The sequence below is a fragment of the Glycine max genome, chromosome 19, assembly GCF_000004515.6.
Source record: "Glycine max cultivar Williams 82 chromosome 19, Glycine_max_v4.0, whole genome shotgun sequence".
Classification (NCBI taxonomy): domain Eukaryota; kingdom Viridiplantae; phylum Streptophyta; class Magnoliopsida; order Fabales; family Fabaceae; genus Glycine; species Glycine max.
Window position 1 is genome coordinate 40,833,930 of NC_038255.2, and position 22,944 is coordinate 40,856,873.

General features: G+C 33.8%; 2 protein-coding genes and 1 long non-coding RNA gene across 3 annotated transcripts; 1 reads left to right on the top strand and 2 right to left on the bottom strand.

The window, feature by feature from the left end:
• Positions 1-3,523: 3,523 nt before the first annotated feature.
• LOC106797259 (uncharacterized) lies at positions 3,524-7,383 on the top strand. Its single transcript, XR_001386480.3, has 2 exons — positions 3,524-6,309; positions 6,799-7,383. It is a non-coding gene; the product is annotated as an uncharacterized lncRNA (long non-coding RNA).
• A 2,502-nt stretch (positions 7,384-9,885) lies between these two features.
• Positions 9,886-16,271, bottom strand: LOC100793379 (serine/threonine-protein kinase Nek6). Its single transcript, XM_006604309.4, has 13 exons — positions 15,163-16,271; positions 14,674-14,740; positions 13,920-13,985; positions 13,723-13,769; positions 12,886-12,931; positions 12,719-12,799; positions 12,602-12,644; positions 12,462-12,511; positions 12,055-12,136; positions 11,919-11,968; positions 11,729-11,802; positions 11,448-11,499; positions 9,886-11,368 (listed from the first exon to the last, which is right to left on the bottom strand). Exons 1-13 carry the CDS (start codon positions 15,282-15,284, stop codon positions 10,202-10,204), a joined length of 1,947 nt encoding a protein of 648 aa, XP_006604372.1. The 5' UTR covers positions 15,285-16,271; the 3' UTR covers positions 9,886-10,201.
• Positions 16,272-18,617: 2,346 nt separating this feature from the next.
• Positions 18,618-21,574, bottom strand: LOC100793909 (chaperone protein dnaJ 6). Its single transcript, XM_003554137.5, has 8 exons — positions 21,289-21,574; positions 21,056-21,157; positions 20,730-20,831; positions 19,878-19,937; positions 19,677-19,783; positions 19,509-19,591; positions 19,137-19,227; positions 18,618-19,068 (listed from the first exon to the last, which is right to left on the bottom strand). Exons 1-8 carry the CDS (start codon positions 21,364-21,366, stop codon positions 18,855-18,857), a joined length of 837 nt encoding a protein of 278 aa, XP_003554185.1. The 5' UTR covers positions 21,367-21,574; the 3' UTR covers positions 18,618-18,854.
• Between the last annotated feature and the right edge of the window lie 1,370 nt (positions 21,575-22,944).

Sequence of the window (22,944 nt, forward strand, 5' to 3'; positions counted from 1 at the left end):
CGTACCACATATGTAAGAAAGAAATTCTGGTGCACAACACAAAGTAGGAGTATCTCTCTCTATCTATACCTTGTCTTTTTCTTTGAAATTTGAGCTGTGATGCGGGTCCTCAATTTTTCTTAACATTTTCAGCACCATACCCATGCCTTGCCATCACTCCTCAACACAACTCAATCTCCCCTACCTCATATTATTCCTCACTTGGTCAGTGCTATGTCGGGTGATTTTCAGATACCCCCTCTTGATGTGAATTCTGAGCATTCAGATCCAACACTTTGATTAGGTTAGTTAGGAGTATTTATCAACAAGGTAGACTAGCTGCTAGGGAGTTCCTCCTCTTCCCAATAAACTGATTAAAGTGGCATTGCCATCATTTGGATTTCATTTTACTACAGTATTTCTTTTGCTTGATCAATATATTGGGTGCCTGCCTTGTGCTAGTAATTATGTCACTAAAGTGTGTGTTTAGACATGACACAATCAATTTTCGGACAAAAAAATCATGGTGTCACCATAAATTTTGAGAAGCAATTATATATTGGGATGGTCATATTTTTTTTCACGATGTTGCTACCCAAAGACACACTAAAGCAACTATTCTAATAACAATTGACACATTTAAAGAGTCTTCCATTCAAGCTAGCTATGGTTTCGGTTCAATTCTCATATTTATATTTTAGATAAAATAAATACATACATATTACTTTACATATATATATATATATATATATATATATATATATATATACATTTGATTCAATCACTGTAATTAGAATTTTTAATTTTCTAGTAAGATTTCGAAATATTTTACATGTTTCAGTCCTTTGAGTTAATTATGAAATTAATCCTCGATCTGAAACTTAATCACTTTACATGTATATATAATTTATCTTATTGATTTTTTATTAATAATTATGTAATTTACAATTTCTTTTTTAAGATGCATCCTCAATTTTGTTATATTGAATGATAGTAGTATATTGAAAAAGGCAAGGCATCCCCACCTATATGATTATGTAGCAACAAAGTATGTGTACTATGGTACCATCTTCATATACAGCATGTGCTTTATACAAGGATCTATTCCTTTTGCTATGCTAGATACGATAACAGAGGTACAACAAACTTTGCTTGATTTTCTTTCTTTGCCGCTCTGTCCAATGCTCTGGGCTGTTGAGTGGATGCACCCCTTTTTTTTTCTCGGTCTTTTGCTTTCTCTTGCTCGCTCCGTAACTGAAGGTATCTTTATCTCCCCTCTTTTTCCATACCCTATCAATAGATCTTCGAGCACCAATCAAAACCTCTCCTTTTTTTTCCCCTTATGAGGGAAAGCAGATTTAACATAGATACAGCTTTAGTTCCCAATTGAATGACTTCGACAAGTTTATGATATTTACTAGACATAAATACTAATTTTCACATTGTAATCCCAAACCCATTTAAACTGACATTCTCTTTGACGCATGCATGGATAGCTAGTTGTTGATGTTGTTTCAATCACCATCCGTGACTACATCAACTGATTTTCAGTGGGGATGTCTAGGGAATTTATGTGCCAACTTTAATGACAATCATAAATGCAAATTTAGGAAATGGGGGATCTCTTGCCTCAAATAGCTTGGCATTGGGGGGGTTGCAGATTGGAGTCAATTTGTTGGTCACATCTCACAACCATCCTCTCCTAGATTTCAATTGAATTTAATTGACATGTACAAGGCACATGATGGGCTATGGCCAAATCAAATCAGTGCATGTGAGCCCCGAATATCACGTGCATGGTGGATTTTGGGAGAGTTTAAAGTCATTGTTTTTTTTTATAGATAAGAATAAAAGCCAATAAAGGAATGTCATAACTCATTTTTATTCAACCAATTGAATTAGACTTGTATAAAGTCATTGTTGGAAACAATTTTTTTTCTACAGTGAATTAAGATATTGCATAATAGTTCAGTGAGTGTGGGTTATTCCCTTTGTTGGTAATGGAAAACATGTGTCCCCACTTTGATGCTTGTGTCGTGGTATTATCTGAATGGGTTTGCATTGCACCAGTTGCATCGTCTTCTTGGTTATAGAAGTTTATTCCCTGCGGTTGGGCCGTATCATTTTATGTAAAGGATTTTCAGGAGTTGCTTCCTGCACCTCAAAATTTGCTTCCTACACAAATCCAGAATGTTTTATTTTTACCTTTCCGATTGGCCAATCCGAAATGTAAAATGTAAAAGGTGTAATCAATTCAAAATGTAATTTTACATTTCAAATTAGCTAATCAAGAAGGTAAAAAAGGTACATAAAGTGATTTTAAGGTGCCGAAAACTACTACCAGGATTTTTCTCTTCATCTGCAGACATGAAGTAGGTGAGTATTCATTTTAACAAAAATGCATGTATGGCTGGACCCAAGTGTTGGTTGGCTGAATGAAGAAAATTGTTCTTTTAATTGTCAGGAATTGTTATTCTCACCTCTCAATTGTTATTTTCATCCCCCACATGTGTCAAAAAAATATATTCCAAAAATACCCTTTTAACAAAATTATAATTGTATTGTTAAAATTGTACAACAGAATTATATTTACGTTAAAAATGAGGTGAGGCATTTGATAATTAAAGCAAGAGACTAGTTAATATGAGAAAATGAAGTGAGCCATTTGATAATTGTCACATAAGAATGGATCAAGTAATTCCCTTAATTAGCATGTGGTTTAGTTAGAAACTTCAACTCCTAAGCATTTTTTTATTATCGCTAATAACAATTTGTAACATGTTTGTGTAGAGGTGTCAAATGTTTGTGATAGCATTTTTTATTATTATTGTTTTTGAGCTGAGACCGTAAAAGATCCATTTTTATTTTCGTCTAAGTTTCATTCCTCTTCATTTTTTTCAAGACTAGACTGAATAGGTTAGGAATGATTTTTTCGTGGACCCTAAAAAATGCTTTGCTAACAGATAGGCCCAATTAAGATCAGGGTGGGGCATGAATGTTTCTTGGTGGTTGCTCTGTACATCATCCTCTTTTTTTTAATAGGTAGTTTAAAATAACTTTTATTTAGACTAGATTTTTTTCGAAATTAACTCTTCCTAATTTTTATTTTGAAAGTGATTTTCATATTTTCTTTGAGAAATTTAATAAGTAAATCATTTCTCAAATTAAAATTCCAAAAGACAGTTTAATACATTTTAGAATAATTTGTAAACTGCTTATAAAAGTTTTAAATGTGATAAAGTCTTGGATGGAAGTTTAATTCCATAGCTGGCTTTGAAGATTGAAGCTTGAGAGAGTACCTCAAAATCTCACCAATATCCTAATTACATGATTAAAAATAAACATTTCTACAATTAAATTTCTAAAAGATAATTTTAGATTTTACGGAAAAAAAATTATTCTAATTTCTTAGGGAAAACGTCTATTTCCTTTTTCAATGTGAATTTCATAATACTATTTCAGTCCTTTTTAAAAGAAATAAATTTTAGTGTATTTTACACTAAAACTTATTTCTTATAAAAAAACAATAAAAAAACACCGGAGGTAGTAAATTCTAAAATTAACTTTGCAAAAGTCGTACTTAGTGAATCAGAGCAAGGCCATTTTGATTTGTTCAAGCATCTCATTCTTTTTTCTTTTTTTATAAGCTAAAGATTTATTGTTCAAATCTCATTCTTTATAGACCAAAAAAAACGCCTCAATCTCTAGAGTAGATGTTAGTCAGGTCTAAACACGAGGGCACGATGAGAGGAAAATATGGTGAAATGTCGAAAATAACAGTAGAACAACAACTAAACATTCTAACGTAGGACAACAAATTGCTTCCTTTCATAAGATAAACATTTGAGTTGTAAAGGCAGCATTATACAAGTCATTTTGAATGAAATTATGGCAAATGTGATTCACTCTATGACCAATAATAACCATGCATTAATTCAGTCAACAACCATTTGTATCGTTAATCCTGATAGGCGCCATGATAATTTAATTTTTACCATGAACTACCGTTTCAAAGTTAACTAATTAACTAAATTTAGTTACAATGGACTATTCTTCGAAGCAGCACAACAATGTAGAAGTCAATCCATATATTCAAGAATTTAATAAAAACAAAGAAAAAATCTTTATTTATTTTGATAGATAATGGAATCAAAATATATAATTACAACATATCTATTCACATGCACCAGTTAAGTACTTGGCGAAAATTACAAACATGTAACTCATCATAAAGCTAGTACTAGGTTACAATGCCAAAAACGACAGGACCGTGTTCAAGAAGCAAGCATAGTAAAGAAACAAAAACAACCCTTTAAATTCATCATAAAATATAATTTCAACACGTACATGATAAGACCAATCAAACATGAATAGGAGCCAATATGCCTTGCAATTCACTGCATCATAAATGCCACAATAGAAACCAACACAGAAGAACATAAGGTCACCCCAGAAACAGACAAAGCAAACCCTGCACCAGTCTCCATTTGCGATGTGGGTGCAATTTCTGATTGTGCCACAGTTTTGGTCACGTAAAACGTGCTCAAAACCATTGCTGCAATAAAAAAATGAGCTGCACAGTCTCCAAGTTTTGCCATATTTCCACAGAATATGTTATGTTACTGTGAAAACGTGACCAAAGAGATGACTGAAAAGGATTGAACTGGTTTGGAATTTTGAGTTGTTCAATGACACAGTCAAGAGTTGAGTTTATATATATAGAACTTGTTAGGGGTATTAGGTATATGTTAAAAAAGGCCATCTGTGTCAAGTTGGTAAGTGGTACATTAAATCATTAACCATTCTCGATTACTATGATGTCGTTTAGATTAAGGCTTTTGAGTCCCCACTAGACTAATTAAAGCTAGTCGATGCAAGGTGGTATTGTGTCCTCAATGAGCTTCTTACGTTACAGTTTCAGGAGAAATCTGGCACCCAACATTTATGATACACCAGCTAAGATTGGATTTCTTAAACTCTGTCTGCAGAAGTTGTCAATTTTTTTTTCATTGAAAGAATAAAAAATTTATAATAACTCATAAATTTTGTTGAATCAATTAAGAGAAGTTTTCAATTTGGACATATGATTCCTGAATAGTCGATTAAAGGAAAAAAATTATTTACCTTGATTAAATTATCTCGTAAATTTCTTTTTAAATCAATGATGCATATTATATCTTTATATTTTCGTTTTACACATTGCTCAATTTAATTAGAATAGTTAAATCCCAAATGTAAAAGGCGTTAATATTTACTTGGCAGGCTATCTTTTCTTTAATTAATTGTAGCTGGTAGGAAATCATTTTCGGGCCAGCTTAAGTGCCCTTGACATAGCAACGATACCAAGACTTTTAGAGAGGACAAATCTACGGTGCAAATACGATGTCTTTGTTGCTTCATAAAGAGAATAGTCTAGAATTCTAGCTTCATTTGGCAATTGAGGAGGATACAATAGAGTGATGGAAAGCATCACACCAATCAAGATTATTTTTTATTGACTCTTGAGTACGAGACATGTGTAGCTATTTTAGAAATGTAAGAAATATAAAAAGGACGGAACTAAATCTAGATCGTTTTGAACGATGTATGTCAGACATCAGAGTCGACGATAAATCCAAGTAATAAATATAATCTGGTGACAAGTAAATTCAATTGCTTATGTTGAATGTAATTCGTTTTTCTAATTGATTAACCAAATAGAGAAATCAAACAGGGACATTATTTTGACGTTGAAATGAGGATGTGTTTCTCACTTGTGCAACAAAATATGTCTGTCCTAAATCATTCGCATTATACATTGTTCATATATCAATGAGCGTATCAATAAAGACGTTAGCTATGTGGTTATTGCTTCCTTCACTTTCATTATTGTTTTTTCTGCGCCTCATTGCATTCCGGAGGCACTTTCACTATTGTTTCTTGTTATGTCCCATTGCATTCCATAATTAAAAAGTTTTAGCCTTGCTATGTCTATGTCTGAAATGTTAGATTGGCTGAGTTCTCATTTGATTTTGGGCTTACTCTAGCTTGTTCGGCCTAGTCCGAAACAGGGATTTGAATCCTGCACTTCTGTATCTACATCCTACACCCCCACCCCAAGCATCCTTGAAATTACTTAACTATCCTTGATGAGATAACACCTCTTTCCCCAAATCTTAACACCTCCCTCCTTCTGAACTCATTCTACCTTAACATTGAATTCCACAAGAGTCCTACTCCCACAAGCTTCCTCGCCTTCTCTCCATCATACTAAGCAATTCTCTTTCATGAGGGAGCAGCCTTAATATTTGTCAACGCCGCAACTGCACACCTCTGGTGGCTCCACATGAAGTTATATCTCCCCTTCTTTTAAGCTTTTATTTTTGCAAACCAACCATTCCAGAAGACTAATAGTGGAAAGTAAATACATAATAGGTATTCCGGAAGACATTTTTTGCTTATGAAATAGTTATTTTGGAACACAAATTACTAAACATGTTTCTGGAATGGATGTTCCAAAAGCATATTTTATATACTTCGAAATTCCTATTCCATAAGACAATTTGTGTTCCGAAATGACTATTCTGTAAGCAAAAAAGTCTTCTAAAATACCTATTCCAGAGTAATAAATAAAGGTCTTTCAGCAACATGTTTGATGAAGTCGACATGGATATGGATAAAAATGTGGATGATACAATTAAAAATAAAGATTGCAGCAAACTTTTTACAACTACGAAAGTAATTTTATCATGTTATTATTGTGTAATTATTTAATTGTTGATATATTTAATGCTTAAAAGGTGAACTTTGACTAAAATATATTGTATGTTGTTTATGTAGATTTTTCATACTCAAGATGAGTCATTGAAATAAGCTCGAACAATTGCATTTGAGTTGAATTTTGTTTCGAAATACATGTTCCAGAACACCTATTCCAAATCTAAAGACCTTCCTTACTAGAACGCAACCCGCCACCAAAACCAAAACCCAACCCCTCACTAGAAACCAAAAGAAACAAAAGGAACTTACCTTGAATGGCTACATGCAAAGGAAGGAGGGTGCACGAAGAGTCGCAACAAGGAGGGTGCACGAAGAGTCGCAACAAGGAGGGTGCAAGCAAAACAAGGTGACACAGGAGAAGGAAGAGATTCATCGTGGGAAGAACAACAACCTTCACGGGAGGGAGACGCACCGTCACGTGAGCTACCGTCATGGGTAGGAGGGGCATCACGGGGAAAGGGTGTTAGTGTATATGATTTATGAAGAAAGGAGGAGTTAGGGTTGGAAATGTGTTATCTCATTAAGGATAATTTAGTAATTTTAAGATGTTTGGGGGTGTAAGATACAAATATGGAAATGTAGGATTCAAATCCCTCTAGAACAATATCCATCCCAAAAGAAATCTATTAGATTTTTCTAGTCTTATAGCAATGCTTATAAAAACACTAGTTAAAAATTAAAAATTTAAAACTTAATGCTAAATATTTGCTTAATACTAGGTAAATCAATAACAAAATTGTCAAATGAAATGGTTATCTTTATAATTCAACCTTCTTTTTTTCTGTCTTTTAAAGGTTGTTATGTACTCATTTCGTCTTTAATCATAAGACCATTTCAACTAACTCACCTTCCTTAAGAAAAATAGTTAATTTAATTAATAACATTAAACCTATCAATTATTTGTATCATCTTTCCAAAGTTACCTTTTTCTTATCTTTCTATTCACTTAATTACTTCTCATTAATGTTTGGAGAGAGAATAATTAAGTAAGGATATATAGGGGAAAATAATTAATGCATTTAGAAATTAGAAAAAAGATATTATAAAAAGGGACAAACAAATTTTAAAAAAAGGGCTTATAGTTAGGGACAGAGGGAGTAAAAACTACAAAATGCAATAAATTTTCTTGATTCTAATAAAATAATTGTGGAATTTTCTATATTATTATTTTTCTTTCCACTTCACAATAAATATATGTGTAAATCAATTAAAGATTAGAAGATAAGAGTATAATTGATAAAAGAGAAATTATAATATGATCTTGAACTTTGCAAATGATAGATAAATGAGTATTTTTTTTTCAGAAATTTGACAATTAAAAGGAACAAAAAGAATATATCATTCTTTATTCTAATTAATATCAATAATTGTAATTAATGAAATTTCATCTTTTTTTTTAGTGGAAAATTCCATCTTTAATCAAACACTATAAATTTTGTTTTATTTTTCATTAGAAGTTCGTACTAACTTGTTAATATATTAAATTTGTTCCTTTAAGCACACCCTCTAATAACTAAAAATGGTATAGAAAAATAGGAACGAGAAGAACAAGAAATAATAAGCATACAATTAGCAACAGCTATTATAATCTCAATTTGTGTGGGCATATGAATGGGTTCTTGGTTAATTACAACATTCTCTAAGCAAAACATGAGGTTGACAGACCTTATGTTCCTGAGTACAACACGTATGAGATTGACAAACCTTATGTCCCTAAGTACAACACGTACGATGTATATGAGACAAAACCAATGAAGCAAACCCTGAAACCATGCAAGACCATGCATTCACGACCGTTTCGCAAGCTAAGAAAATAGTGGCATTGTCCCAAAATAACTCAAACCCCGTTCATTTAAAGGCCATGAAAGAGCCCCCGTTGCACGTCAGACCTGCAAGCAAAGACAATTAATAAAACAACACACACTTGTATCATCAGCACACCTGCGGGTCTCCAAAACAAGTCACACTTTACTCATCATGGACATGAAGAAGATCACTTGCGCTCTTCTCATTGCCGCCACCTCCGTGAGCGCCGCGGTGGCTGCCACCGAGGTTCCAGCCTCGGCCCCTGGCCCCGGCCCAAGCAGCGGAGCCTCAGCTCCCCTTGTTGGCTCCTTGATTGGTGCCTCTGTCTTGTCTTTCTTTGCCTTGTTCCAGTAAGAGTCACATATATGGCAAGACACTGATGGAAGAAGACTTTATACGTATATGGAATAATAAAGGGTGCTGCAGGGAATAATTAATGAAGAAAATTGCTATAAATGTATATGTATTATATATTGTTATGATAATTTTTTAATGAAATACTAATTTGTTTCGTAATTTTATTTTATCTTCTTTTCTTGTGTACAAATGCTTTCCTTTCTTATGCATCTTAATTACGTATAGTTCAATAGCCTAGAACATATATAGTCTAGCAGCTCAAGATTCAGAAAGAAACATGCAGATTGCAGAGAAATCAGAATATGTTTCCACTTCCAGCCACATATGCATCAATCATCATGAAATAAACATATCATCACCATAAAATATAACCACTGATTATAATTTTCCAATCACTGCTAAACAAATTAAAAAAATAAAAATAAAAAATAAATATTCAGAAAGTGAACTCGTTCAATGTCGCTAATGAGTAATGGCATTACAGTTACATTAGATGTTTACTCTTTACTAAACAGTATTTTGTTCTGAATGAACGATCTTTCATATTAGGAAGAGAGTAATACGAGCTCATTTTACATCATCAAAATGGTATATTAGATCATGGAAACCGATTCTATCAATAATATGCAAAATCAAACCATGTCTTTCTATGCAATGCGATAGTTTTAGAGCAGGCTACTCCATAGTTAGTAGTTGCCATTGATAATTACAAATTACAATCATAATGTAAAATCTGTTTGTATTTGGTTACCAGATAATTAGTAGTTTTAGTACATGCTACTCCATAGTTAGTAGTTGCCATCAATAATCTGTTTTTAGTTGCCATAGTTAGTAGATTGCTAGCATTTTTCCTCAATTTTTTTATATGGTCGTGAAAATTTCGTTGTCCAAATTATTCAAAGAATAGGGAATGATTGCAGCATGATACCAGATAACTGCAAGTGTTGAGCAGAAATCGACGTTAATATGGTCATGAATGCCATCTAACAAATAAACCAAATATATAAAACATCGAGCTCCAAGTGCATGGTTATTTTTTAGTTCGTAAAAGGGGAAGCAAAAAAATTTACACAATCAATGACCCATACACTGCTGGAAAACAAGCACAAATGACTATCCAACCTAACAAGAATAATTTAATTCATTTACTATAACCATTTAACACACCAAGAAAGAACATGTGGCATGCTATCTTCCAGTCTCCAATCTTCAACCAAGCAACAAATCTCGAAAGGAACAAACTCATGTGACATTTGAAATGCACATTTCTTACAACAATGTATAGATTTATGACCAGACCTTAGGTTTCAGGATTAAACTTTTGGGAAGATATGAGGCTTTTTGCTAGCCATATTGCTGTTTCTCTTGATGAGACAGCTTCTTTCCCAAATGGTCTTAGCACCCCAGCAAGCTCTTCGAGTTTATCTTGCTTGAGTAGCTGAGCACATAATTCGAGCAGAGATTCCAGAGCATCAGCTCTTTGCTGGCAGGGACTATCCAACGGAGTCTTGATTGTTTCATCACCATCTACTTCAGTTATTACACTCAATGAAATGCCACTCGGTGCCTGATCAACCTCCACTACATTATCATCTTTATGCGTGGAGCAAAGAATGTGTCCGTTTGCTATGTCATCATCCTTAACTGGAAGTGCATCATTACTAACAGACATTAAGCAGTTCATATGAGGGACCTCTGTATATACATCAGGGTTTTCACTTTTCTTCAAGCGGTTTCCAGATTCAGTGTCATTTTCAACCCTAATAGGATGTACAATAAGTGATGACCTTTCCTCATTGATGGACTTATCTTTATCAGTGCTGCTACTGCCTTCACTGGACATTGTTGATTTACCAGAGTCCTCAAGGTTTGAATCTTCCCTCTGTGCTTCAGCATTATCCAAACCTCCATTGCAAGAAGCATCTTCAACTTCTGCAGTCACCGCATTTATGTCGTCGTCTTCTAATTTATGAAAATGTTTAGCAGCAAATCTTTGTTCTTCATGCAGAGAATCTTGTGTACTCTTTGAAGAGATCTCATTGTTAGTCATTTCCCTTGCAGGTCTACTTTTAAAGTCCTCCTTGCACACACTGCAAATAGTTGATTCAGATGTTGTTGACCCATCTTTTGAGCCACTAATACTAGTAGAAGATTCAACTATGTAGCTGGTAAGATTAGCCATCCTGGTCTCAAGATTGTCTTCTGCACTGGTTGAAATTGTTACCACATCATTAGGAAGATTGCTTATCTGTATATCTGCATTTCCCTCAATTGGATGAATCCGTTCCAAACAATTTACTAAACCTGCTTCTTTGTCCTTATGGTCCTTGCCACCACTAGATTTATTAGGTCTTCTTGCTTTATCCTTTGGATTAACTAGGGGATATACAGGAAGAACATTAGATGATGCATTATGACAGCGTAGAACATAAGGTTGTAAAAGCGGATGCCTTAACAATTCAGCTGCCTGTCAATGAAGAGAAGCATTGTTAGAATCCACCATTCCATCCAAATTAATCACAAAAGACAGGTTCAGTTGAACTCACGGTTGGCCTATGTTCTGGGTTTTTCCTAAGCATGCTCTTGATAAGTTGTTTCCTGTCACACATTTGCCATCTTTCAGTTTTATCATTATACGCAATATAAAACATAAGATGAAAGAAGGGGAAAATATACGATTGCAAGTGCAAAATTTACAGGGGAATTTTGCTTGACTTCAATATAGTTGTATTCACTTTGAGGAAAAATACTTGAATCACCAAAAACACAGGTTAAAAATATATCATGACAATAGAGTGACTGCAATTGGTTTGAGGAAGTTACTTACAGTGTGGAAGAATAAACAATTGGCAGTGGAGAAATGGAGGATCTGTTTATTTTATTGATAAGTCCAGCCATGTCCTGTTTTAGTCATTCACTCGTGTTAAATTATTTTGCTGGTTTAAATATATATTGAAGAATAGATATTATGTTTCCATTTATAAAACTAAATTCCTGCAGATGGTTAAAGTTCTTACTGGAGCACGAAAAGCTGGTTGATGTGCAGCAATCTCAAACATGCAGCAACCTTTACATACAAAGAGATTTCATTCTTAAACAAGGTTTGATACCATATAGCTTTGTCAATTAGAATAAGGTATCCATGAACCTTACCAAGAGACCACATATCAGATTTATACCCATAAGGTATATCAGCGAGGAGCTCAGGACACATGTAATTTGGAGTTCCAACAACCTAGACAAGATATAAGAAGTATGCAAATAAAAAACAACATATCACTGTGTGAATTTATTTAAGTATCATTAACTTTAGCAATAAGAAGTTCAAAGCAAAAAATATAAATATATAGGCAGAAATTTATTTTTTTGGGCTGAACCAGGGTATGTCTCAGCCAAGAGTTAAAGATTAATTCCTTAAGATAATGAGATCCATTTAATTATTTAAGCTGAGAAGCGTCAATTACTGGGCATGACAGTCCATTACCATGGGACAAAAATACAGGTAACTTACTAGAAGGAGGCATTAGATAAAAGCTAACATAGCACGCATGTATCCATACCGAGGAAGCAAGGTCTTCTGCATTAAGTCGCTTTGCAAGACCAAAGTCACCTGTAAGGTTCATGCAATAAATATATTTCTTCAGATAACATAGTTTATGAAAGCCTAAGTTTGAGCTTTCAAGGAATAAATACTACATACCAAGCCGAATGTTGTTGTCTTTGGTGAGGAATATGTTGGAACACTGAAATACATGAAGTTGCATTAATGTAAACATCACAAAGGATTTCTTAAACAATAAAAGCGAATATGCAATACCTTAAGATCTCTGTGGATCACACGATTGGAATGCAAGTAGTCCACAGCTATCAACAACTGAGTCAGCCATTTGCAGACCTTCTGCAGGAGGAATTGGTGATTCAGAGTGGGTAAGGAATACTCATACGAGGAATTACGAGGAAGAGCAGATTAACCATATTAGTTACCTCCTCAGGAAAAAATGACCCTCGGGCTTTCTTTATGTTCTCTGCCCTGCTCCACAAAGAATGCAGGATTCCATGATTAGGACTTCATGTCACTGTTTGTATTTCATCCTATATAGCATTTTTTTTATCATATCCTATTTAGCTATAAATGCATGCATGTAGACTATCTTATATAAAATACAAGACCCGCAGAATCCCAATTACAGTCTAAGTGTATTTCATCTCAAAATTAAACTGCAATGAAGAATATGAATGTCATGCAAAGAACATACAAATAGATATATTAAACTTCTATATGGAAAGGATACTACGGATATTGCAAAAATTCAACACCAATCAACAAGGACCCCTTCCAGATCTCCATAATATGTATTACTTACAAAGCATGTTTATGCCAGAGTTTAAAAAAAGGTTCTTGACCCTTTTCTGACACCTTAATCTTTTAGGCCAAGGATCTGTTATACATCAGAATTAGATTGTGTAGACTAAAATTCAATACTTGTCATCCATCTTATAATTAAAAATCAATATAATAGCTTGATTATCCCATAGAAAAAATTCAGCATAAAGTTTTGGGTAGTTTCAATCCAAGATAGCAATTTTTATAATGTCCACATTACAAGTCCAGTAGGTCTTCACATAAAATAATGTGTAAGGAGTTATGAGAATCATTCTTTTATACTTATTTAATAGCTTACACTTTTGGTTTAACAATTTGAATGTATATATTTAATAAATATTTCCTTTTCTCCCGACATTAATTGAAAAACAATAAGCTCAGATCCTTAATTTATGCAAGAAAGAACCAGTGTTACTAACAGATATTGCTTTACTTACATGTCACCTCCTTCACAATAGCCGGTTATAATGCATATGTGGTCCTCCTACAAAATATAAAATATCAGAAACATGCCTATGAAGTGTGCTAAACATCAGAATAAGCTGATATGTCTAATAAAATTCAAACTTATTTTTTCATCTCTATATAAATGAATGACTGAAATTTAAAATTAAGAAGAAAAAAATGTCTGTACCTTCTCCACCCAAGCATCTTTGTAGTCCACAATATATGGGTTATTCAGTTTTGCAATCAGGTTCATCTGTAATGGAAAGAGGAACTGAGTCACTTTCATGTGGGTAGACAGAAAATAATCATTTGAAATCAGCTTCACACAACCTCTTAGGACTGAAGTCCATGAAATCATTATTAAGAATACTGTTTTTTTTTTTTAAAGGCAAATATATTATGAATACACACTCATATCTACAGAAAACCAATATTAAGATGGCACTTGGCTCAAAAATGAAAATGACATGTCTTATGGTGTTTATAGCATTTAGTGAGCATAATAACATTGACAAAACAAATATCCTCTTCTCTGGAAGTTTGATCAACACTTGAGACAACAGTAATGAGCAGCATATCACCTACCAGATTTCATCAATGAAATTAATTCAATGCAAATTTACTAAAGTCATTGTCTTTGTTTCTGCAGTGGAGATTCAATTACATTATTCAACTAGATATCCAGATGACAGGTTTATTTGTAGTACAAAAGAAGCATAGCCAACAATGGCATATTCCTAGATCATCATGAAAGAGAAATATAAAGATATTGAAAAGCACAAACAAATAGTTAAGTTGGGCTGATTCATGCCATGCAAAAAAAAAAAAAAAAAAATATATATATATATATATATATATATATATATTAAAACAAAAGATAAATAAATATTTGCATGATTGACACTTAGGATTCCTCAGGTCGAAGGATTTGTTACACCAACCTCTTGGTGTGCTGTACGTTTGAACTTCTCTGTCTGTTTGGCCAACCTAATCTTTTTCAGCACATACCTACCGAGGATATGAAATTATGAGAATGAGTAACAATCGAAGTTGACAAGCTAACTCTACTCAATTATCTGGATTTTCAACTCCAACAATTAAACACCACCATCTCAAAATAGAAAGGGAAAAAAAATCACAAATTTTCAAACTTTCTCTCTCGGATTGTCCATCATTTAACAGAAAAAAAAAAAAAAAAAAAACAATATCCAACCATCCATGTTCTACAGTTCACCAGGAAAATAATTGAACCTGAAAAGCTAACTAGTAACTACCATGAAAGGTTTCAGGCCTCAACTCCAACAATTGAACACAATAATCCAGAAGAAAAAAAATTATTTTTTCCTCATGGGGTTGTCCATTTTCTCACTGGAAAAACAAATGGATCTTCTATCGGTTAAGGGAAATAGTTAAAGGTGCCATTGACTCACCTCTTTTTCTCGGACTTGTGAAGAACGAGGAAGGCAGAGCCAAAAGCTCCTCTTCCAATTTGCTCTATGACTTCATACTCTTCCATCTTTTTGGACCTGGTGTCACCGTTCTCTGTCTCCATGGAAAATTCCAGAGGCTAGAAGACAAAAGGTGAAGAAGCACTGAAGCAGCAGATCCTGATTTGCTACTACAAACTCAGAAGTGTAAAAGAAAGAGAAAAAATAGATACTTTATGGCAAAGTATGTGTGAGTTTGAATTCTACTACCAACCCTCTCTACCCTTTTTTTCATCCAAATGCTGTAATTGAAGACACACGCTGTAGGCTGAAGGGCATTAATTGGGTATAGCAAATGTATCCTAAGAGAATGAATTTTGGGGACTATTCAATGGGTTGCAGCAACCATATGAAGCGTCTTCACATGAAAGATGAGTAAAGCTACATTCCACAATTATGACACTAAACTACCTCGTCTGAAGACTGAATTGGAGAGAGAGACAGAGAGACAAGAAAGGGTAGACTCAAGTAAAGTAGAATATATCACCACCAAGAAAATTGAAAGGTTGATGACTTAACTTACCCAAAAGAAAGTTTGGAGAGAGAGTGGGGGTGGACAACAAGGTCAAGTAAAGGCTATATACCAATGGCATGGTGTCACATTTATAAATACTTTTTTATGTTTTAATTAAAAACAAATCCTATGACTCTCTAAAAGAAGTATTCAGACCAATAATTATATGTTATCACTAACAAAATTGTCACATTGACAATACCATTTACATACATGTTTTTGTAGAATATTAGTGCTATTCTTGTCGATTAGAGTAACCTTAATTGAAAAACACTTTTATGTGTTGATATTATTGTTGTAGTGGTGAGTGTATCATGGCTACAACCCCACCCCACCCAATGGCTCAAAAAGAAAATGGGGTTGGGAGAAAGGGCGTGGAGGACAGAACTTAAAGGGGAAAAATATGGTATGAAAAACTAAAGAAAAAGGAAAAGTCTTGCTTGCGTTTTCAGATTCATAGGAGATCATTCAAAACAAGGAATGTTCCCAGCTCGCAGTTGTGATGTCACACACCGTGTACCTTAATAAACAAAATCATCAAAATTCAGTCTTGAGCCAATAGGTGTATAAATATACACTACAAAAAGTAAAAAATTAAATAAATAAATAAAAGTTGCGTGGGTTTGTGCTGGCCAACCACCCCGGCTGGTCCAGAGGCATAATTGTGGTTTAATTTAACACCTCCAGCATTCTTAGAGGTCAAGAATTTTTCTATTATTTAATGTTTGATGTAATGATATGATTAGTTTTAAATTAAGTGTTAATGGTGAGTGATAAACATGTTAATTTATGATAAAATGATAGGTCAGCAACTACTTGTTGCAATTATGTACATATTTGTACAAATTAGGTGGTAATCGGGTTTATTTAACCCTAAGAAATGTAGTAATCATTTCTAAGCATGAGCTTAACAACTAACAAGTAAAATTTCAACTGTTAATTTGGTGATCATGATGTCAAATCAAAACCTAATTAGTCTGTTTAACCAACCCGTAAAAGAACGAGGTGCAATGTCATTATTATAGTAGACCGTAGATTATCTGCCACACGATATTGCCATGTAGGTTTTACAACAGTTTATCACAAGAAAGTCAATAATAATAAGATCAAAGGGAAAGAAAGCCGCAAGATTAACATAGTTATAAGTTACCCAAATTAATTAAATCCTAGAGATCCTAAAATTTGGAGCTGACACAAGAACAAGTAATGTCGTTGACCCTCACCTGCGTACGGTTTTTTAAGGTAGAACTTAAAAAAAAAAATAGATACAATTTCTTAATTGCATGTTGAGTATTCTCTCAAAAAAAAAAAGTGCATCCAAGTTATATCTTTTCAGAAATCAAGAAAAAATTAAGAGAACAAATTAAGGGGTCATCCTCCTCTGTTTCCAATTATTGCCTTTTTTTCCTTTCCAAGCTAAATGCTTTCACTCCCATGAAATCCTTTATCCCCATGCTTTAGTTGTCGGAGACAGTAAAAAGTTAATAATGTTACTATCCACAAGGTGCAACACAAGTGGATGTGGTTAATAGCTTAAACCTTATAAGTATAAAACAGAAGTTTGATTCGAGAATAGAGCAGCACTTGTGTGAAAAATAATCGTCCTTTAATTAATACTCTACTTCAAGAGAAAAAAAAAGTTGCAAGTATATAGAACAGCACATTGAATTTTTTTGCATATATTTTAGTTCGGAAGGAATAGAAGTATTTTATCTGGACACCAACCGCTGTTCTCTCATGTGGTGCTCCGAATATTACAATAACCATTGTCCCCGCAAAAGCAACCATGTAGTGTCGGCAGTAATCATTCCCTTGTCTTTGCTATTTACAACTGACCATGAAATCCAAAATTCCATTCAAAAACCTCTTAAACTTTTGATTTGATCGTCAACATAATGAGTATAGGTGATATGAAAACAATAGTGTGCTATGAACTAGGCGTAGACAATGACAATGACAAAGACATGATAACTACGACATATGGTTGACGAACGATTCCCGTTTTAAACAGTTTGTGCTTCACAGCCGAAGGCTATAAAGAACAGTTATTTTGCTAAACAAAATTGTAGTTATATATAAATGTGGATACAGATATGAATCATATGATACAAGGCAAAGGCCTGTACGGGTTTTATTTTCAAACAAGACTCTGCCAGGTATGATATAACTTTATCCTCCAGTTTGTGAATGACTGTATAAAGGGTTTCTGTAAGTACATAAAAACTAGTTTATGTTGTGTTCATGCAGTTGAACTGTTACATCACATGGCTATGATCGTGATTAGTTACCAGTTTGAATAGTAAAATTATCATTCTTGCAGATCTTCTAAAGAAAAATAGGCCATTGATGTGAACGTGAGGAAAACAAAAAAGTGACATGAGGAAGTAAATGAATGCAAAGAAGGTTCTTCTAAAGTGTTCTCTAAAATAAACAAATTGTATCCATACTTAAGTAAATTTCAAAAAACCAAATCTTACACAGTCCTAACACAAGATTTGCTACAAAAAGAATTCCTATACTCCATATAGCATAATATGGGATCATCGATCACCCCAACTTCAGACCGGCCATCTCACTTTAGGCCTGCATAATGAAGCTATTCCCCCCTTTAATGAAATTTGTTAATGCCCTAAGCCAGTTGCCAGCGGTTGTTTTCACTTTTCAAGCCAAAAAATTGCTAGGCGTTTTCAAGATATAGAAAATGTCACAAATCTTACATTTAAATCTAGTGTCCGTTTGGTTTACTGGCATTGTCAATTTCACACACCATGACACGTTTCAGTGTAAAATTTGTGATTGAAATTAATTATAATCACATACAATGATTTAAAATCAATTTTACTCATTTAAAGCCAGCGGAAACTTAACTGTAAGCATATCAGCATTGGTGCTAAATAAACAACAAACATCCATATAAAAAAATTTGGTAAAAGGATACCAATCACTTGCCGTCACAGCAAAGAAATAAAATGGCTCCATCTCAGTAATAACCAGTCACATCGACTTACAAATTGAAAACACCCAAGTAGTTCTGCTAAATACATCAACATTTGATAACTAAAAAACAGGAGCAAACACCATGTCACAGAAACAAATTAACTAGACACATAATTGTATATTTTTACTTTCGCTTTGATTGCTTCGAGTTTTTAGAGGATCTACCAGTCTCCAGCTTTCTCCGTGTAGCTTCAAACTCCTCTTCAGAGGGTTCTGGCGTATCACCACCACCATATTTTGAAACTAGAGATGAGAACATTAAATCAAACTGCCCTTTTCTCTCATTTCGGCGTTGTGCTATGATTGCACATAGATCTGTCTCTGACTGCTTATTTGACCTGTAGAAAACAATGGATCATTCTTAAACTACAGCATAAATAATGCAAACCCTGCTTTATCAACTTACTTTTCCCTCCTCCTCAAAGGATTTGTGGGCGGTTTGATTTCAGATACTTCCTTAGCCCATTTCTGGTAGGCTTTTTTTGCCTTTAGTTCTCCTACAGAATATGGAGAAGAGAAAATAAATAATCATCAACGAAAAAGTTAAACAACCCAAGAATGTAATGGACTCTGTCATGACTGCTCATCTTAGCATGCTGATTCACAGCACTAAAGCTTAAAAGTAAAGTAAGTGCATGATCACCAATTCTCTTATTAACTTGCATTCCCAATCTAACAATCGAAACTCAACATACAACTTTTCCTGCAGAGAAACTTAAAATCTAGAGCAAATGTCTGGCTAAAACCTTGGTTAACAAAATGTAGTTAATATCTTTACCTGAAGCTATAGCCTCATCGAGAATATCCTTGAATCGGTGTGAATCAAGTTTAGGATCTGAACAAAGCATTGAACAAAAAAGCCTGCAAAGGGAGATAACTCCTGATATCAAGCTCAACCTTTTCAAATACGGCTCATGCGCATCTCAAATTCACAATGCTTTCTTACCTATTCATGTTACCCTTGCACTTCTTGTACAAATCAATCAAATCATTTTTCTCTGAGTCAGATCCCCGATAGTTTGCTTCAAACTCCTCAATATCAGCTTCAGTCACCTGTAGCACATTTTAAGCACCACATAAATGAACACAAATATACCACAATGGATTAGAAAACAGAATACCATATATCATATATTAAAACAAATACCTTCTTGTACATTGTTCTAAAGAACTCTTGAAGATTCTGAACAACATCTCCAGCAAGGTCCTGATTTTAAAAAAAAAATGAAGAGTTGTTGTAGATGTCAAGGACATGTGGCTAAAGTATCCTGAATGCTACCCTTACAGCATTTAACATTTTTTAAGTAATTATAAGCATTCAGTAGAGAAAACCTAGCATCTTTGAAAAATTCATTAGTAAGACCCAAGAATATTATAAGAGGATACTTTCCTCTAATAACAGTTATAGAACATAAGAATCTCAACTCTAATTCTTTAATATAATTTTTACACTCACCTTGCATCCGTCTCAATCTCAATTTTGTTTCCTAATTGCATATATCACTTTGTCTCTCTTTCTTTCATATTTCTCCCCTCCCTTCAAGGTGTATGCACCCTAATTGGGTGTGAAAGAACCATTTTTGTAAGGATATACTTGGTATCTAGACATTTCCAAATATGAATTCAATTTATCATGTTTTCATTGATTCGCCAGCAAGAGCAATAGCCTTGTCTTACTAAATAAGGTCAACTACATAAATCACACAATAGAATTAGAGTCTTATTTGGAAAAAAAAACTTCTCTACAAACACTCAAGGAGAAGAAATAAAAAGGTAAATGAATTCAGCTTTTCCCAGAAGTTAAAGTCAAATTCAGCTGTTTTTTGTAGAAGTTCTCTCATCTAATTTTTCCAATTTTAACTTATGGAAGAAAAAAAGAGTCAATTTTATCTTGTTATTTTCTTTTCCTATAAATAGTTAAATACTAATTGAGAAATTTATCCAATCAAAGCCTAATCATCAGCAACAACACATGAAGAAAAAAAAAAGTGGCACTCACAGCATCATCAACACAACCAGTCTGATCATAGAGAGCTCGCTTCTCTTCATCCCCGAGAATCGATATCACTTTTTGCAGTTGCTGGAATTTCTCCTTAGCTTCCTGCAACAACACAAGAAACTAATCAATTACAAGTGTCAACACCTAAAATATATTCTAGTGAAAAGACCATGATGGCATATTCAGGAGATATAAAAGGTTGGTTGGGTGGTTAAGAAGGAGGGAAAGGTTGCGGATTCGATCCCTCCTATTAAAAAAAAAAAAAAAACTAGCAATTAACATTTGTCAATATAAAAAATGATGGCATATTCGGCTAGAAGAATGACCTCATCATCACCAGGGTTCTTATCGGGGTGAAGCCGCAACGCCAACTTGTAGTACGCCTTCTTTATTTCCTGCTGAGACGCCGTTCTCTCCACGCCAAGAACCTACAACCACTCAACCACCGTCAAACAAAGTCATAATATATCACAGTAACAACACGCGAATTGAATTTGAATAGTGAAATAATCCATTATCAAAGGAAAGCGAAAGAAAAAGCATGAATTTTTTAGGGTACCTGGTAAAGGCTGGTTTGATCATGTTGCACTTCCATTTCCTCGTCGTCGGAAACCCTAGCTTTCTTCTTCTGCGCCATTTTCGTTTTGCAGAAAGAGAGTGATTCCAATACTCGTTTGGTGGGTTCGTTTGCGCCTCGTGCTTGTTTTAAATCAACGTTTGCGTTTGAAGTTAAATTAAACTAATATTAACTTTTTTTTAAAAATAAAATAAAGTTGGGGTTGTTCCCGCCATGTGATTCCGGCTTTACTATTTTTTCCCGCCTTTGTGTTCTGATTCACCCTCTACCTACAAAGTATGGGTACACCCAATTATATTCTGGAAAGCCTATTTGGGATTATCAAGAAATAAATGGTAGTAAATTCAGATTTCATAATAGACTTTTGAGAATATAATTGGAGTTCAAATAGACTTTTCAGAATGTAATCAGAGGTGAAGAACGCAATAGTAAGAATGTAAAAAACAATCTAGTCAAAGTTAAGTGTAATCACCTTTACATCTTTCCTTTAAAAAAAAAATCACATCTTTATGTCATGGTTTTATTTTTTATTTAAATATCACTTGTTCAAATTTAAATTTTTAAGTTATGTTTGAATTAGTAGAAAATAACAAAAAATTGCCAAGAAAATGAAATGACATTACTAATCTAATTTTGTTTGGATATTTAAAAACATTTGAAATTTAGAACGAGAAAAATCAATAATTCATTGATTTAAATGATATTGAACTCGATCTTTCACAATAATTTTTTAGGTTTGAATCTTGTGGATGAAAAAAATATATGACATGTATTGATTATAGTCATATGACATGTAAGAAAGATGTTCATAAGATAACTACCTTGATTATTTTCAAATGGTGTAACAATATTAAAATTACTATATGATTATGTTATTCTTACGAGAACAATCATCCAATGTAAACTTTCCATGGTTTAGCTCTAGCTTTTTTTTTTAGCTAACCAGGGAAAACAAAATAGAAACTATAGCTCACTAAGGCTACGACTACAATAGCAAGGACAGGGGGAAGAAAATTGAAAACAACTAAAGAGTATCTTCTTTGATGACCAAGGTTAGCTTCCATGTCCACACTTTTGTTGACTTCACAAAGAACGTGATGAACATTTGATGACTAACCCATCTTTCTCAAGTCAAACTTGATGCTTTGGATGATACTCTTAAGATAAGGAGGCGTAACTAAATCACCTTTAACCAAATTGACTACAACAAGGGAATCTGACTCAACACAGACAGAGTGTAGGTTCATGTCTTTAGCCAAGTGAATACCAAATTTAAGACCCCGTAACTCAACCAACGGGGCATTACAAGGAAGGAGTTTCTTATGGAACCAGGTTGTGACATCGCCATTATCGTCTCTAATAAAGCCACTACAAGCAGCAATGCCCGAAGTAGCCTTGTAGGAACCATCCACATTGATTTTATAAGCTGAAAATTTTGGGAGCTTCCAAGAAACAACCACATGATGATAACCATCATTGTAGTTAGAAGATGTCCCTTTTGAATACTCTTTGTGAATAAACTAGGCTTGGGAAAGAACCTAGTGCATTGAACCAAAGTCTAAGCTGGAGATGCCTTGGAAAACAATTTGGTTCCTATCATTCCATAGATGGTGGATTAAAATACCAGAGAAAGAACTC

Coding starts and splice junctions, on each gene's coding strand:
- LOC100793379 (XM_006604309.4), bottom strand. CDS start 15,284: ATGGAGACAGAGAACGGTGACACCAGGTCCAAAAAGATGGAAGAGTAT. Junction 11,500..11,728: donor ATTGTTTATTCTTCCACACT/GTAAGTAACTTC, acceptor AATGTGTGACAG/GAAACAACTTATCAAGAGCA. Junction 11,369..11,447: donor ACCCAGAACATAGGCCAACC/GTGAGTTCAACT, acceptor CTTCATTGACAG/GCAGCTGAATTGTTAAGGCA.
- LOC100793909 (XM_003554137.5), bottom strand. CDS start 21,366: ATGGCGCAGAAGAAGAAAGCTAGGGTTTCCGACGACGAGGAAATGGAA. Junction 20,832..21,055: donor AGAACCCTGGTGATGATGAG/GTCATTCTTCTA, acceptor GTGTTGTTGCAG/GAAGCTAAGGAGAAATTCCA. Junction 19,592..19,676: donor TGCAAGGGTAACATGAATAG/GTAAGAAAGCAT, acceptor CTCCCTTTGCAG/GCTTTTTTGTTCAATGCTTT.